General features: G+C 39.5%; 6 protein-coding genes across 6 annotated transcripts in view; 2 read left to right on the top strand and 4 right to left on the bottom strand.

Moving 5' to 3' along the window:
- Positions 1-15,227, top strand: part of LOC311287890 (Fc receptor-like protein 5) — a 291,105-nt gene that overhangs the window by 29,181 nt on the left and 246,697 nt on the right. The gene's annotated exons all lie outside the window — the stretch shown is intronic.
- On the top strand, positions 1,143-7,656 carry LOC311288333 (Fc receptor-like protein 5; the record flags this gene model as incomplete). Its single annotated transcript, XM_084405673.1, has 6 exons — positions 1,143-1,293; positions 2,816-3,094; positions 3,183-3,446; positions 4,186-4,431; positions 6,614-6,724; positions 7,478-7,656. The coding sequence occupies 6 exons, from the start codon at positions 1,143-1,145 to the stop codon at positions 7,654-7,656; spliced, it is 1,230 nt and encodes a 409-aa protein (XP_084261799.1).
- Positions 7,883-8,557, bottom strand: LOC311287925 (histone H2B-like). The gene has a single exon (XM_084405044.1). The coding sequence runs from the start codon at positions 8,506-8,508 to the stop codon at positions 8,134-8,136; it is 375 nt and encodes a 124-aa protein (XP_084261170.1). The 5' UTR covers positions 8,509-8,557; the 3' UTR covers positions 7,883-8,133.
- Positions 8,997-10,267, bottom strand: LOC311287930 (histone H4). Its single transcript, XM_084405049.1, has one exon. It carries the CDS (start codon positions 10,241-10,243, stop codon positions 9,932-9,934), a length of 312 nt encoding a protein of 103 aa, XP_084261175.1. The 5' UTR covers positions 10,244-10,267; the 3' UTR covers positions 8,997-9,931.
- LOC311287918 (histone H3.2) lies at positions 11,718-12,130 on the bottom strand (the record flags this gene model as incomplete). The annotated part of the gene is made up of 1 exon (XM_084405037.1): positions 11,718-12,130. The coding sequence occupies one exon, from the start codon at positions 12,128-12,130 to the stop codon at positions 11,720-11,722; it is 411 nt and encodes a 136-aa protein (XP_084261163.1). The 3' UTR covers positions 11,718-11,719.
- On the bottom strand, positions 12,748-13,823 carry LOC311287920 (histone H2A-like). The gene has a single exon (XM_084405039.1). It carries the CDS (start codon positions 13,676-13,678, stop codon positions 13,292-13,294), a length of 387 nt encoding a protein of 128 aa, XP_084261165.1. The 5' UTR covers positions 13,679-13,823; the 3' UTR covers positions 12,748-13,291.

Raw genomic sequence — 15,227 nt, 5'->3', positions numbered from 1 at the left:
CAACACTTATAATCTTCAGCCACATCTGTTGTTACAAGAGGACTGAAGAAATTCACTTCACTCATTATTCAATAACTGCACACGTGTGTGTGTGTGTGTGTGTGTGTGTGTGTGTGTGTGTGTGTGTGTGTGTGTGTGTTGCGTGTTTTGTGGAGGTTTTGGTTTATTATAAAATCATGTAAATTGTGACTTTCCAGTCTTATGAGCGTCTCCATCTTTAATATTTAGTCACTGTCTCTATGGTTACAGGAGATATTCATGAGTATCATGAGAATAGAAGAGGACTTGAGCGATTGAGTTCAGTTCTGATGAGTTTTGTCCTGAAGTTAGAGAGAATGATGTGGCTTACAGATTATTAGTGTTGAAGTCAACACCACAAACCCAGACCAGAGTGTTTTCACAGATAACACTCGATGTCTAAATGGGTCCAAGAGTGTTAAAGATGAAGAAACTACAGTTTTTGTGATAATTTACTTGAAGAATTTTTGATCATAACTTTGAGAGATCCTTAACATCAGCCAAAGTTATGATAATGTTCACTGTTAGATGGTTATGGTTGTGGTAAAAGTATATTTATCATAAAGGCTCAACACAAAATGCACACATCCAGCGGGCAAAACAAACTCAGTGAGGGATCTCAACCACAGAAACTTCAAAAGTGAAGAGAAAGTTGGCACATGAAATACATATATTTATATATTACATATATCAGTTTGCCAACTTTCTCTTCCGTTTTGCAAAAGTATATTTATCATCATATGACCAAGACCAGTGTAATGTATTTCTGTCACAGAATGGCTCCATGAACTAAATCCCTCTGGAAACCGTTGGCCAAATGCTTTGCTCAAGGACACAATAGTGATGGTTAACAGTTCATTCACTGCAGGGTTTATACCAGCAACATTCCCATTTACAACCAGCGTTTACATCCGAAGGTCCTTCTGAACAATCAGTTTTATTCCCTGAAAGAGCTGTTTCAGTCTTTATGTTTCTGTTTCTTCTCAGATTTGCCCACATCTGCAGTGACTGTGACACCAGACAGATCTGTATTCACTGGAGAAACAGTCAATCTGAAGTGTGTGATAAACTCTGATCACAGTGACTGGAGATATAAGTGGTATAAAGACAGTGTAATATTACAGATGTCTGATTACCGTTACACTGTAAACAGAGACACTCTCACTATCAGAGGAGCTACTGAGTCTGATCAGGGTCAGTACAGGTGTAAAGGACAGAGAGATGGAAGACCAAACTCATCAACATCAAGATCTGCTGTTTCTCTCTCTGTGAAGGGTGAGTTGAACATCATTGTCCTCCTAAACTCTCTCTACATGATCATGATCTAACAACCAATCGAGAGACGTTTACTCTCATTCACACTGCTGATAAATACAGTTGTCACTCAATGAAACAATGCAGGGGTCTGAAAATGCATTTTAAAGCTAAAGTATTTTTTAACTCTAAGTGTAATCTTAAAACACAACATTCAGATTTAGATTGTCTAGATTTAGACTTAGATTTAAGATTTATTTGATCCGACACCAAAGTTTCAGTATTAGCTCACCTGATAATGAAAGTGACGTCATCATCTAATCTCACAGACCCTCACATGACCCCTATATGCCCTTCTTCCCTGGAACAAACAAATATGTTTTAGTAATGTGCTGATCGCTATTATAATGAATGACATGATTAACTTTCAGAGTTCAAAAAGGACACAAAAGCACCATAACTGTATCATAAAATGATTCCTATGATTTCATATGAATGAAGTCAAATGACTAAGAGTATTTTAGTCTCACTCATCCTGATCACATCAGTCAGTCTTTCTAACCATGAAGCTGTTGATCACGAGTAACTAGATCTGAGCACAACCCAACATTACTGTTCAGAGACAAACACTGTTTATAGAAACAACATATTCAACCTCTCGAAGATTTATTGACAGTGGCCAGACATCTCTGATCACTAATGTTATGAAGAAAAGGAAAACAACAAAAAACCCAGTGTGATTCTCAGAGACGCGCCCCCGCTAAAACAATATGGCCGTCGCTGTCAAAACTGCACTTTATACGTGACCAGAAAAAGACATTAAGGCTGTGTGTCCACCAAAGAGTTTTAAGCCAGCTGATATGCTATATTTTGTTTCTGTGTTGATTCTATATTAAAATGTTGATTCAATGTAACGTATTTTCTCTGGCTCTTGTTTTAAATGATTTTGTTCCATTATTATGCTTGTTGATGTCATCTGTTGACGCTGTGGCGGTTGGTCGATGTGGTATTAGTCCCGTCCCTCCTCCACTGTGATTGGACGGTTGGGTAAAGAGTGACAGTGATGAGCGCTGCATTTTACTCAAAGTTGGTCATTCTTCAACTGTCGGCGACCTGTAAAAAACATTCAGCGCCTCGTTACGCTCATGGCGTTTTAAAAACGATTGAAAACAATTGAAAGAATACGCCAGACGCATGAAAAAACGCTTCGGTGGACACACGGCCTAAAGCTCAGGAAAAGTTCAGACTGTCCAGTTATTTCATAGCAGACCCAGACACACATGATCATTTTTCTGAATATGACAGAGGAACATTAACTCCAGATGTTGAAAGAAATCAAACAAAGGAACAGGTTTACTAGTCGTTACCTTTACTAATAAAGTGAGTTTATACAGAATCTACAAGATTTTAAACACTTTTAAATAATGATGTAAATATTGTATAATCCACATTTGTGTGATTTAAATGCAAAATAACATGTTTGTTGTGATCAGCTTCTCCATCAGTTTCTCTACGGCTCTGTAACTCGTGATGTTTTGTTCAGCTGAAGCTCAGGCATCAGTGCGAGTGTCTCCACAGCCGTGGCTGACTGAAGGAGAATCAGTGACTCTGACCTGTGAGGTTTCAGGCTCCTCTAAAGGCTGGACGTTCAGCTGGTTCAGAGATCATGATCCTCTGTCAGACAGCAGCAGAGGAGCTGGAGGATCTTACACTCTCAGTCCTGCTGCTCTACAGCACACAGGAGTTTATACGTGCAGAGCCGAGAGAGGACGACCAGCCTATTACACACACAGCAGCAGCTCACACACACTGTGGCTCACTGGTGAGGGTTCATGCTCGTGCTCATCCGGATCTGTGTTTCACTGCAGTCTCTGTGCCGTCAGTTTTGATGGAGATTTTCCTCTTTTCAGGAGTTTCTGCTTCAGTGTCTCTGGTCCTCAATCCCAGCAGAAGTCAACACTTCTCATCGGACTCTCTCTCTCTGAGCTGTGAGGATCAGAGTAACTCTGCTGGATGGACAGTGAGAAGATACACAGACAAAGACACACAAACTTGTGCAAATCAAACAGGATCTGGATGTGTAATGGACTCTCTCAGCACATCTGACACTGGAGTGTACTGGTGTGAGTCTGAATCTGGAGAGAAACGGCATCCTCGAAACATCTCTGTACATGGTGAGTCCAATCACGCTTACAACTATAAAACACATTAATAACAATCTGTTCAGATTAAACAATAATATAATTGAGAATTCAGTCATATGATTATGCATAAACTAAATGAATATCAGAATACTGCACAGTGAATATCAAGATTTAAACTCTATAATAAAATTAAATATTCAGAAGTTTGGGATTGGTATTTTTTTTTTATGTTTTGGAAATATGTTTGATACCGAGGCTGCATTTATTTGATCAAAAATGTATGAAAACGTTAATTTTCCAGTATTATTACATATGAAATATTACAATAAAACAAAAATTCTATGTGAATATATTGTAAACTGTAATTTATTCAAAGCTGAATGTTCAGCATCATTACTCCAGTCTTCAGTGTCACATGATCCTTCAGAAATCATTTTACTATGTTGATTTGCTTCTCAAGAAACATTTATGATTATTATCAATGTTAAAAAAAAAAACTATTGTGGAAAACGTGATGCTTTTCTTCTTCTTTGATGAATAGAAAGTTTGAAGAACAGCATTTATTTGAAATATAAATCTTTTGTAACATGAATGTCTTTTTTGATCAATGCGTCACATTTGATCATGAATCCTTGCTGAATAAAAGTTTCTCAGATTAAAGGTAGTGAACATTTTGACCCTCCAGATCTTATTAATAATTGAAGTATGGCTCTGATTAACACAGCCTGTATCGTCACTACATCTGTTGATGTGTGTCTTGTGTTTGTAGACGGTGAGGTGATTCTGGAGAGTTCTGTTGATCCTGTGATTGAGGGAGAGACTCTGACTCTACACTGTTTACATCGATCTACAAACTCCCCGATCCTCAGCGCTGATTTCTATAAAGACGGATCACTGATCCAGAATCAGACGACAGGAGAGATGAGCATCACTACTGTCTCAAAGTCACATGAGGGTTTCTACTACTGTAAAACAGAGAGAGGACAGTCACTCCACAGCTGGATCTCAGTCAGAGGTTATTTTATTCATGAGCATCTGATGAGATACGCCACTAGGGCTGGGACGGTATGGATTTTTTCTTACCGCGGTTGAAAAGCAAGAAATTCCTGCGGTATTGCGGTAAACCGCTTTAAACCTCAACCCCCCTTCCCACCCTCCCCCAGTTTTTTTTTTCTGCGACGTCGCGGCTGGAACAACAAACAAAGTGTGGCGATGATAATCTCAGGTACTGTTTATGTGCTTTATTTAATGTTAAAAGCATGCAATGTGACTTTGAATATCGTTTAGTGCTCCAGCTTTGTAGCTGTAAAAGCAACAATGGATAATTCACCTCAGATCTTGATATTAAACAAATGGAAACCAGAACGTTCAAACTGTGAACATACAAGTGTATTCTTTGACAAATATTGTTTTAGTAACTCAGTAGCCTATGTATTTTTAATAATGTTTAAATGGTGTAATATTTGTGAATTTGATTATGTAGTCTACTTATCCATTTTCTTGCAGCAAGTGCCGTCAAGATTCCTCTCTGGTGCTGTGAGTGTGCACTTGCCGCGACTCGCAAGGGTTGACAAATGCGGTCTTCACGTGAGAGAATTGTGTTAAATAAGCACGTGCAATTAAAAGCTGAGGTCCTTTTACTTTTTTTTTTATTTATGGTGCGGCTTGGACACGGCGTCCGTCGAAAATAGACTAGGCGCCTATCTTTATCGAAGCGGCGCGGAGAGACGCTTCTGAAACGCGTCGTGGCTGTTGTAAACACACAAGCATTGACTAGAGTGGGCGCGATCAGCTCCGGTAGCCGCGTCGCAGCCGTAACACGCCACAGAGTGTAAATAAGGGGTTATAGTCAAGTCTACGAATGGAATGTTATTATGTGTCATGGAACAACTTGCGTACTTGCGAAAGGTCGGATTTGCTCCATCTATTGATAAGTTTTGTTTAGAAAACCTTGAATCCATGCAATACACAATGTTATTAGACACAATCCAAGTCATTAGAATCAATGAATCCATGTCATTAGACACAACGTGAACACATGTGAAGGCCAGTGTTTATTTATTTTTTTATTTTTTTATTTTTTTTGCGGTGATGACGGTGACGAGCTCAGACCCGCGGTAAGCGTCACGTGACCGCGGTAATGCGGTAACCGTCCCAGCCCTATACGCCACACTATTCATATGAGTCTCTGTCTCTTATTTCTGCTGGACACAATCAGGTATTGACAAATACAAAGTTCTGTCATGAAACTCTAGATGGCGCTGGCGGACCGGTCTTTAACTCAGTCTGCAATCACATCATTCTCTATAGGGCACAGCTGATTGGTTCATGCTGTATCAGCAGCCAATGAGCTTGTGTGCTTTCAGAAACCCTCCACCTTCCCCAGCTCCACCTGTATAGATCTGCTATGGCTAATTCATGTGTTTTTTGCAGATCTATTCCTTCAAGACCGAACACATCAACACTGTCATATCCATTACCATGCCAAACACTCAGAGAGTTCATGACAGAACTGTGAAGTTGAACTATAAAATCACATGCAAAATATGCTGAAATATAGTGAAATCAACACCTTATAAAAACATCACTCAATTCAATGAAATCAAGAGACTGTGAGAGACTTTCCTGTTAAAATCTGACTTTTCATAAGTTCAGTTTTTCATTTGAAAGCAGGAATGAATCTGATTGTGCTCATATATGTTCAGTGTCAAACATACAGTTTTGGTCTCAAGAGGAAAAATAAATTGTACGTACCTCTTAAACATTAAAATGAATAACTTATATTAATATTGTATGATGTCATCATTTACTCATCCTCATGTCGTTCCAAACATGTGTGACTTTCTTTATTCTGTGGATCATATAAGAAGATATTTGGAAGTTGTTTTTTTTTCTATACAATGTAATTAAAAGTTCCTTCAAAATATCTTTTATTTTCCACACAAGAAAGAAATTCAAACAGGTTTGAACAACATGAAGGTCAGTAAATGTGGCAGAATATATATATTTGAATGAACTCTTGCTTTAACACAGAGCTGTAAGAGGGAAATGGTGGTGGAATAATATGAGACGGGAGGAAAGATATTTCAAAGCTTTTATATTCACTCACAAACTTTGGGTTCCTGGAGAAACTCTCTGAAAGCCCTTCAGAGCTCTGTAATGCTGCTCAATAATGTTCTTGTGTTTCTGTTTTCCAGTGTCACGTTCAGGTCAGATTTCTGTCCTCAAAATCCTCAGTTCTCTTCTGGCCGCTTCTCCGTATCTGCTAGCGACAGTCGTGCTGCTTTACAAATGTTACAGAGCGAGAGGTACAGTAACACTTCTGTCTGATCTCCCTCTCTCTCTCTCTCTCTCTCCCTCCCTCCCTCCCTCTCTCCCTCCCTCCCTCCCTCTCTCCCTCCCTCCCTCCCTCTCTCCCTCTCCCTCCCTCTCTCCCTCTCCCTCTCTCTCCCTCTCCCTCTCTCTCCCTCTCCCTCTCCCTCTCCCTCTCCCTCTCCCTTTCCCTCTATCAGGAAAGGATTTCATCATTCAAATTCTTTGTTGACAGTTTCCCTTTAAAGACACTCGGGGACAAAGAAAATAAATGTATTTGACTGCAGTTTATAACAGACTCAAACTCTCAGAAAGAGTTGAACCAGCAATACTTGCCTCTGATCAAGACTATAATCAAATTACTTTGGTAAATATTTTTTTTTGGCTTGACTAAGAGACTAAAAGAGACGCTTTGGGTAAAATTATATAGTAATTCAATTGTTGTTTTTTTTACCCTTTATTTATCCAGGTAAACTGTTTGAGAACCACTTCTCATTTACAAACATGCCCTGGCCAAGAGGCTACAGGAATAAATAGAAACATACTGTACAACTGTACATAGTCTTACACACGATACAAGCAATTTAATTAAAAAGAGTAGACAACAAAGAAAAAAAAAAGAAAGAATAGTGTCAATGGTTTCATTATGAAGCTCATAATAAATGTTACTCACAGTGGAAATTGATCTGTGGTGTGTGTTTGGTGGAGGAAGATGTGAACGTTGACATGATCATGTGTGTAAATCCCAGGACTACTGGAGCACAAGTTGCACATCTTCATCATCATCATCTTCCTCTACAGGATCAACAATAGTGTTGAGAGTATTTCTCAGAAGAGTTTCTGCTACTGTAAAACAGTAGATTATGCAAAAAAAGAAGAAAAAAAACCTTCCAAAGCTAAATGTTTTGAACTTAATTACATTAGCTGAAGATCAAAGCCAATAAGATGTTAGAGTGAATACATTTCATCTTAAATAAAGGTTTGTAACTTGTTCATCTGCTAAACCTGATGCTTAAATGGTAAATGGACTGCATTTATATAGCGCTTTCACAGACCTATGGCCACCAAAGCGCTTTACATAGCCTCACATTCACTCACTCACACCGACGGCGGTGTCAGCCATGCAAGACGCCATCCAGCTCGTCGGGAGCAGCTGGGGTTAGGTGTCTTGCTCATGGACACCTCGACACTTGGTCAGGTGGAACCGGGGATTGAACCACCAACCTTTCGGTTTGTAGACAACCTACATGAACCACTGAGCCACTGCCGCTTAACAGCATAAACAAGGACGGATAATAACTTTTGCTTTGGTATGAGAAACCAGTGTATGATCAAAGCTCTTTTCACAGATAATATGTGTGGCTCTTAAAAGAGCCTTTGTGTGTGTGTGTGTTGAGCGACTCCTCTACTTGGAGCTGGTGTATTTGGTCACCGCCTTTGTGCCCTCAGACACGGCGTGTTTGGCCAGCTCTCCGGGCAGCAGCAGACGCACGGCGGTCTGGATCTCTCGAGATGTGATGGTGGAGCGCTTGTTGTAGTGAGCGAGACGAGACGCTTCACCGGCGATGCGCTCGAAGATGTCGTTGACGAAAGAGTTCATGATTCCCATCGCCTTGGAGGAGATCCCGGTGTCGGGATGAACCTGCTTCAGGACTTTGTACACGTAGATCGCGTAGCTCTCCTTCCTGGACTTTCTGCGCTTCTTTCCGCCCTTGCCGGCGGTTTTAGTGACGGCCTTCTTCGAGCCCTTCTTGGGTGCGGACTTCGCCGGTTCAGGCATGATGCTTCAGTCAGAGAAACTCAGAGAACATAAAGCTGAATCACTGCAGGCGGGCTTTATGCGCTGCTCTATGCTAATTTCACAAGGGAAGAACAAGGCTCTGATTGTGAGTCTTCAACCCATAGAGTGACCTTATTGGCTACATTACACATTCACTGACTTGTAGGCAGACCAATCAGAAGCTTTAAAATATTAGTCACGCACGCCCATCTATAAATACCGTCCATCCCCCATATGGACTCCATTCCTTTGTTTCATTTTCCCGCATTTTTTTTCGGAATGAATACGAAATTGTGTGAATATTTTCAGAAATCTTTAACATGTACTCTGCGGATTCAATAATTTGTTATTGTTTATTTAGAAGCAGAAATAACACAATGTATTATTGCTCAATGTGTAAACTCCATGAATTCACTATAATCGCTTAATACTGTGCATTGGCATTCATTGTTTACAGCATCTGAAACAGCAGAAGATTACATAAGAAACAGATTGAGAAATTATATTTTATTCATATGCTATGCTGTGTCCAGTTGTTTAAAAATAAAATGACAAGAAATTACATGTTAAGGCAAACACTATGGGAAGTTTCAGGATTTGTTTAATCAAACGTTGTGCAAAGATGATTCTCAGCTATGTTATGAAATATATAATGTAATGTATACTTAATGCACTTAATTATGCCTGTAAACATGGCCATAAATGCCATTCCCATTCAACACAATGTATCTAACTAGCATATAATGTGTTCTTGGGTCAACATGATGACACAAGCGTTTACATTCATAGGAATATCGATACAATTTCCTTCCCAAGACACCGTCTCCCAAAACCCCATATGTTTCCTGAGATGTTGATTTATGACAAACAACTTGAAAGCAAGTCTGATTTAAATGATAATTACAAAATATTATAATTTTCCATAAGAGTGCTAAATTAATGTCAGTCATGTTTAAAGACCAAGCAGAAGTTGTAGTCATGATAAAACCTCCAAACATTTGTTATCTGTGGAAAACACTGAGTTTGACTTTACAGGACATCCAGGCTGAAAAACATGTGATGTGTTAGAAATTCATTAAAATATAAGATCCACTACAGTGAAGAATAAACTGTATGTTTAAAGACATGCATATACAAATGTAAGAAGAACAATACTGAACTACATAAAAATGTTGTACAATGACAACGAACTCCCACAACTCATTGAAAAAGTAGTTTTAACTGCAAAGCACAATAGTGAGAATAAGAGTAACATTAACTTTAATTATTTGTACTTGCTTAATCATTTTGAGGTAACGTTTATGAAAGCACACTCACTAATTAATATATTACAAATATAATTTCACCAGCTAGTAACTTGTTCTTTGTGTGTAAATGTGTGTGGCTCTTAAAAGAGCCGTTGTTTTTCTTCTTCGTGGATCTCTTAACCCCCGAACCCGTACAGAGTGCGTCCCTGTCGCTTCAGCGCGTACACAACATCCATGGCGGTGACGGTCTTTCTCTTGGCGTGTTCAGTGTAAGTCACAGCATCACGAATGACGTTCTCCAGAAACACCTTCAACACACCGCGAGTCTCTTCATAGATCAGGCCAGAAATACGCTTGACGCCGCCACGCCGAGCAAGACGACGAATAGCGGGTTTAGTGATTCCCTGGATATTATCGCGAAGAACCTTTCGGTGCCGCTTAGCGCCTCCTTTCCCGAGTCCTTTCCCGCCTTTTCCTCTTCCAGACATGACGACAAATACTCTTCAAGTCACAACAACAGACGATAGAAAAACCACTGAAAAGTGACGTTTGATACTAGTGGAAATAAGTAGAATTTAAGTAATATTATTAATAACTATATAATTTAACTATATAATATAAAACCCCTTAATTCAAACTAAGTAAGTTTTGATTAATTCATACACAATTTCTGGACATACTGCAGTATGACAAAAAAAAAAAATATCTCATGAAAAAATTAACTTTCATACCTCCAAAACAAGTTTTGTTCAAAAACTATAGGGCTTCAGTCATTTTGACCCGCGAGGGAAGGATTTGTTACAAGTAAGGAGAGGATGAGGGTTAATGACCGTAGGGGAGACCGGGACAGTTGCAACAGGATGGTTGCAACATGTAATTTTTCTCCAATCAGAAACAAGCTAGAGTGATGACACTCATACTGCACATGCACAGTTAGACCCTCTCCCCACTAAGAAGACATTAGACATGTTCAACATTCGCTGCTGCATTTATTGAACAAAACTTGTTTTGGAGGTATGAAAGTAAATTCTTTCATGAGATATATTTTTTGTCATACTGTCCAGAAATTTTGTATGAATTAATCAAAACTTACTTAGTTTGAATTATTGTTTGATGACTTCTAAGTGACATGGTTAGCATGTGTCAAAGTCAGTGTGTCTAGCAGGCACATGATGTTCTGTCATGGCTGATAGGGTTTGGGACAGTTGCAACAAGTTATAAATTGCATGTTTAATAAAGGTTTGTTGCATTGCAAATTGTTCAATTGTTCCTGTCTGACACTGAAATATGCAGAGATTGAATAGTGTCTGTAACACCTGCACACTGAATCTATGTAGGCCTATGTTCTACACATTAAAAAAAAAAAAAAACTCAACTGTTATTTGATAAATATGACTACATAAATTATAGGCTACAATAATATTATTGAAATAAATAATACTATAATATTATAGTAGGCCTAAAACAGTTAATGTTTTCAGAATTATATGCTCATTGAGACAAAAAGCTAAAAAAAAAAAAAAAAAAAAGTATTTTTAACGTGTTGCAATCGTCCCTGGGTCGGGGTCAGTTGCAACATCTGACTTCTTCCATTCAAATAAATACTGTGAACGATATGTCATATATAATCATCTTAAAAATGGTATGGGTAATTAGCAGACAGATGCACGTTTGGTTGGTCTAGTCCAAATAGTCTCTGAGTAACTGAGAGAAATGCAAAAAGTGTTGCAACTGTTCCCAGTCTCCCCTACATGTAAACATTAACTATAGCATAACACTAAAACCACCGTTCATTTCCTTTAATTTCCTTTTAGATTTAAGTAATACATAAAAATAGCATTTTATAAGACCACCGTTGCATATGAAGTTCCAATTTCACAACACCATAATATAGAAATCATCTTTCATAGAGTTAATGAGGTGGCTCTTAAAAGAGCCTTTGGATTTGAGTGACTGCTGTGGGTTTAAGCGCGCTCTCCGCGGATGCGGCGGGCCAGCTGGATGTCTTTGGGCATGATGGTGACTCTCTTGGCGTGGATGGCGCACAAGTTGGTGTCCTCAAACAGACCCACTAAATAAGCCTCACTCGCCTCCTGTAGGGCCATGACAGCCGAGCTCTGGAAGCGCAGATCCGTCTTGAAATCTTGAGCGATTTCTCTCACCAGGCGCTGGAAGGGCAGTTTGCGAATCAGCAGTTCAGTGGATTTCTGGTAACGGCGAATCTCTCTCAGCGCCACGGTACCGGGCCTGTACCGATGAGGCTTCTTAACACCACCGGTAGCGGGTGCGCTCTTACGGGCGGCTTTAGTGGCCAGCTGCTTCCTCGGGGCTTTTCCTCCGGTGGACTTACGAGCGGTCTGCTTGGTTCTCGCCATTACTTAAAAGTGTTCAGATGCTGATTTAATCAAGAATGAGTAGTGTAGTCAAACACAGCGCGTATTTAAGCCCAGGGCTGTCATGCGCTCATTGGATGGCTTTGCTTCAGATGCATTCGATTGGTTATTGTCTGGCGTCTGTAAATGACAGTTGGCCAATGGCTGTTTTCAAACAAGTGATGTCAGTTTGTGGTTCCCGCCCAAACGTACTTTGCTTTTTCTGTGCATCCGCGAAAAAAGATTGGGCGAAATCAGTTTTAAATGTGTAAACCAAAATAGGTGATTTTTTAATGTTTCTTAAAAACTATTTGGACGTACAGTTTGACTTGTGGAAATATTGTAAATTAGTTTTTATCAATATATCAGCTTAAATATGTTTAGCAATGCCAATAAAACTACATTTTCAGAATGCCATCACAATGTATAGTGGTTAGTAAGAAAATGCTTTACAAAAAAAAATATATATATTATATATTTGGGGACCATGTGTATTTCTAGTCAAATTGTATAATGTATATATACATATTTTTTTTATGTCAGCATTGTACAATAACTATTCATGGTTACTGTTTATAAAAGTCTGTAGTGGCTATTTGTCCATAAACTTATAATACCAAACTTCTCAAATGGCCACTGAGGCTACGTCATGGGTTAGGCTTTACTCATGGTTAGAGGTACCAAAATAAACTAATGTCCATAGCAAAAGATGAGTTCGAGGAGGTTTATTTACACATATAAGCAAGCTCACAGACATTTCCTGTTGCCTCTCTCACGCTGTGGTAAAAAAACATATGCCCTCGCAGCCCTCCTGGTTCCTCCCACCTTGACCTATTTATGCAAATTAACATAGCACCACGTGACCAATAAACGACAATGTAAATAAACAAGAAAATAAGCATAAATGCAAAATAAAGCAAGTTAACTTTTAGCAAGAAAAGAAAAGAAATAAATTAGACTATAACTTACGCCTAAAATAAACAAAGTGCAAAATAGCTCCAACAAAGTCTATTCATGTGTATTCTGCAGCAACTTTATTATTTGTTTTATCGAAGGGACTTTAATAGAAAATCGAATAAAAACCGGGTAAATGAAATCACTCTTTCTTGGGGAATTGGGTGGCACTTAAAAGAGCCTTTGGTTTGAAGAGAAGCTTCCGTCAGTCTACTTAGCCTTCGCGGGCTTCTCGGTCTTCTTGGGCAGCAGCACGGCCTGAATGTTGGGCAACACACCACCCTGAGCGATGGTCACGCCACCCAGAAGCTTGTTCAGCTCCTCGTCATTGCGCACCGCCAGCTGCAGGTGTCGAGGGATGATGCGGGTCTTCTTGTTGTCCCGAGCGGCGTTTCCAGCCAACTCCAGGATCTCAGCGGTCAGATACTCGAGCACAGCGGCCAAATACACCGGAGCTCCAGCACCGACACGCTGGGCATAGTTGCCTTTGCGGAGAAGCCTGTGAACACGGCCGACGGGGAACTGCAGTCCCGCCCTGGAAGAGCGACTCTTGGCCTTAGCGCGAGCCTTTCCCCCGGTTTTACCTCTTCCGCTCATTATTAAAATCAGAAACTAAAACAGAATATCCTGACGAAGTTAATGGAATGAAGAAGATCATCAGTGACGGTTCATACTAGCTTTAAACGAGAGTGCCAGTCGCCCATTGGTTTACACTGTGATAAGTTTTAAACCAATCACTGAACTTCCCTCAAAAACCCAACCCCCTTTTTGGAACGATCACATGTGTTGACTAGACAGTAGAGATTAAATCAAGTCAAATCATTCTGATTTATCGCTTTTAACAATGTAGATTGTTTCAAAGCAGCTTTATAGAGATAAACGTATAATGTATCCAGCGATTGAATCACCGATATGTTTGATAGAAAATTCAAATAAGTACAACCAGAGGCGGCGCCAGCCGATTTTGCCGGGGCTTCAGCCCCGAATGTTTTGAGTGTAGCCCCGAATGTTTTTTGTAAAGGTGACTGACAAATATGAAACCGGACAATAGCCTATGTAAACCATGAAAATCATAAGTTGCCTTATTTTCATTGTGCTTTGGCTTTGCTGCTGTCTCTGACTGGTGATTGTTGAAATCTGTCTCACACAGAGACGCACCACGTGAGTGATTTCAGCCTAGAATATCTCCAGGATTTGCGCGCAACAGCGTACAATCTTACTGCAATTAATTTTTTTTATAAATAACGCAGTCAGCAGCGCCGCACAGTCCTCTGTCAGATAAGATGTTGTCACGGTATATGTCAGAATATAAAACTCAGAAAAAAACGAACTTTCCTGTCGTGTCCAGCCGTGTGCTCGAGGCGCGCACTCTTCAATATCACGCACTAATGCAATCAATACATCTAGCCTAAATGATCGTTCATGACATTCTTTTAACTATAAGCAGCTCAATTTGTCTAGATCTGTAATATTTTTTCCTTTCTATAATGAATTGTCTTTGTTTTAAATTATATTGTATTTTTATTGTGAGTGCATGTGAACTGCTGTGCAGTCGTGTGATTTAGTCAGCTTGATAATTCATAAGTATAAATATATATTTATAAGTTGATGAGTTGATGAATGTATGATATTTGTATGGTCCTTGAATGTGTTAGAATATTTCACCTGTCAACTGCTTGACAAATAATTTATGCTACTGCCCACTGACATGCTTTTAAAGCTATTGTTATCCATTTTTTTTTTGGCCTTCAAACACCTTAAAATGCACATATGTAGGTCCGAGAAATCCAAATTTTCTCGGGAGAGCATACCCCCGAACCCCCCTAACTACCTCACATTTGAATGCGCGTGTCTGTGAGGTAATGTGGGCTGGTGTGGCTACAGTGCCAGGGCTGAATTTTTAAACCTGTCTGCCCCGCGCATATAGGCCTACAATATACATTATTCTCTGTATCGAATGCCCCTGAGTACAACAATGGATATTATACGCTGTTCCTACCAAAAGTACTACACATTTCACACACTTGTTCACACTGACCAGATCTGATACTGCAGAGTATTATTACCCTTAATGTAATATTATAATTTTATCACTGCCATTATTGTTTGTGGGGTTGTTTGAATTGCCATGTTTCTCCAGCATTAT

The sequence above is a fragment of the Rutilus rutilus genome (assembly GCF_951802725.1).
Source record: "Rutilus rutilus genome assembly, chromosome: 3".
Taxonomy (NCBI): Eukaryota; Metazoa; Chordata; class Actinopteri; order Cypriniformes; family Leuciscidae; genus Rutilus; species Rutilus rutilus.
Note: the sequence above shows the minus strand (reverse complement) of the source record. Positions and strands in the feature narration are given on the sequence as shown.

Excerpts from the sequence above, each read along its gene's own strand:
- LOC311287925 (XM_084405044.1), bottom strand. The coding sequence starts at position 8,508 with ATGCCTGAACCGGCGAAGTCCGCACCCAAGAAGGGCTCGAAGAAGGCC.
- LOC311287930 (XM_084405049.1), bottom strand. The coding sequence starts at position 10,243 with ATGTCTGGAAGAGGAAAAGGCGGGAAAGGACTCGGGAAAGGAGGCGCT.
- LOC311287920 (XM_084405039.1), bottom strand. The coding sequence starts at position 13,678 with ATGAGCGGAAGAGGTAAAACCGGGGGAAAGGCTCGCGCTAAGGCCAAG.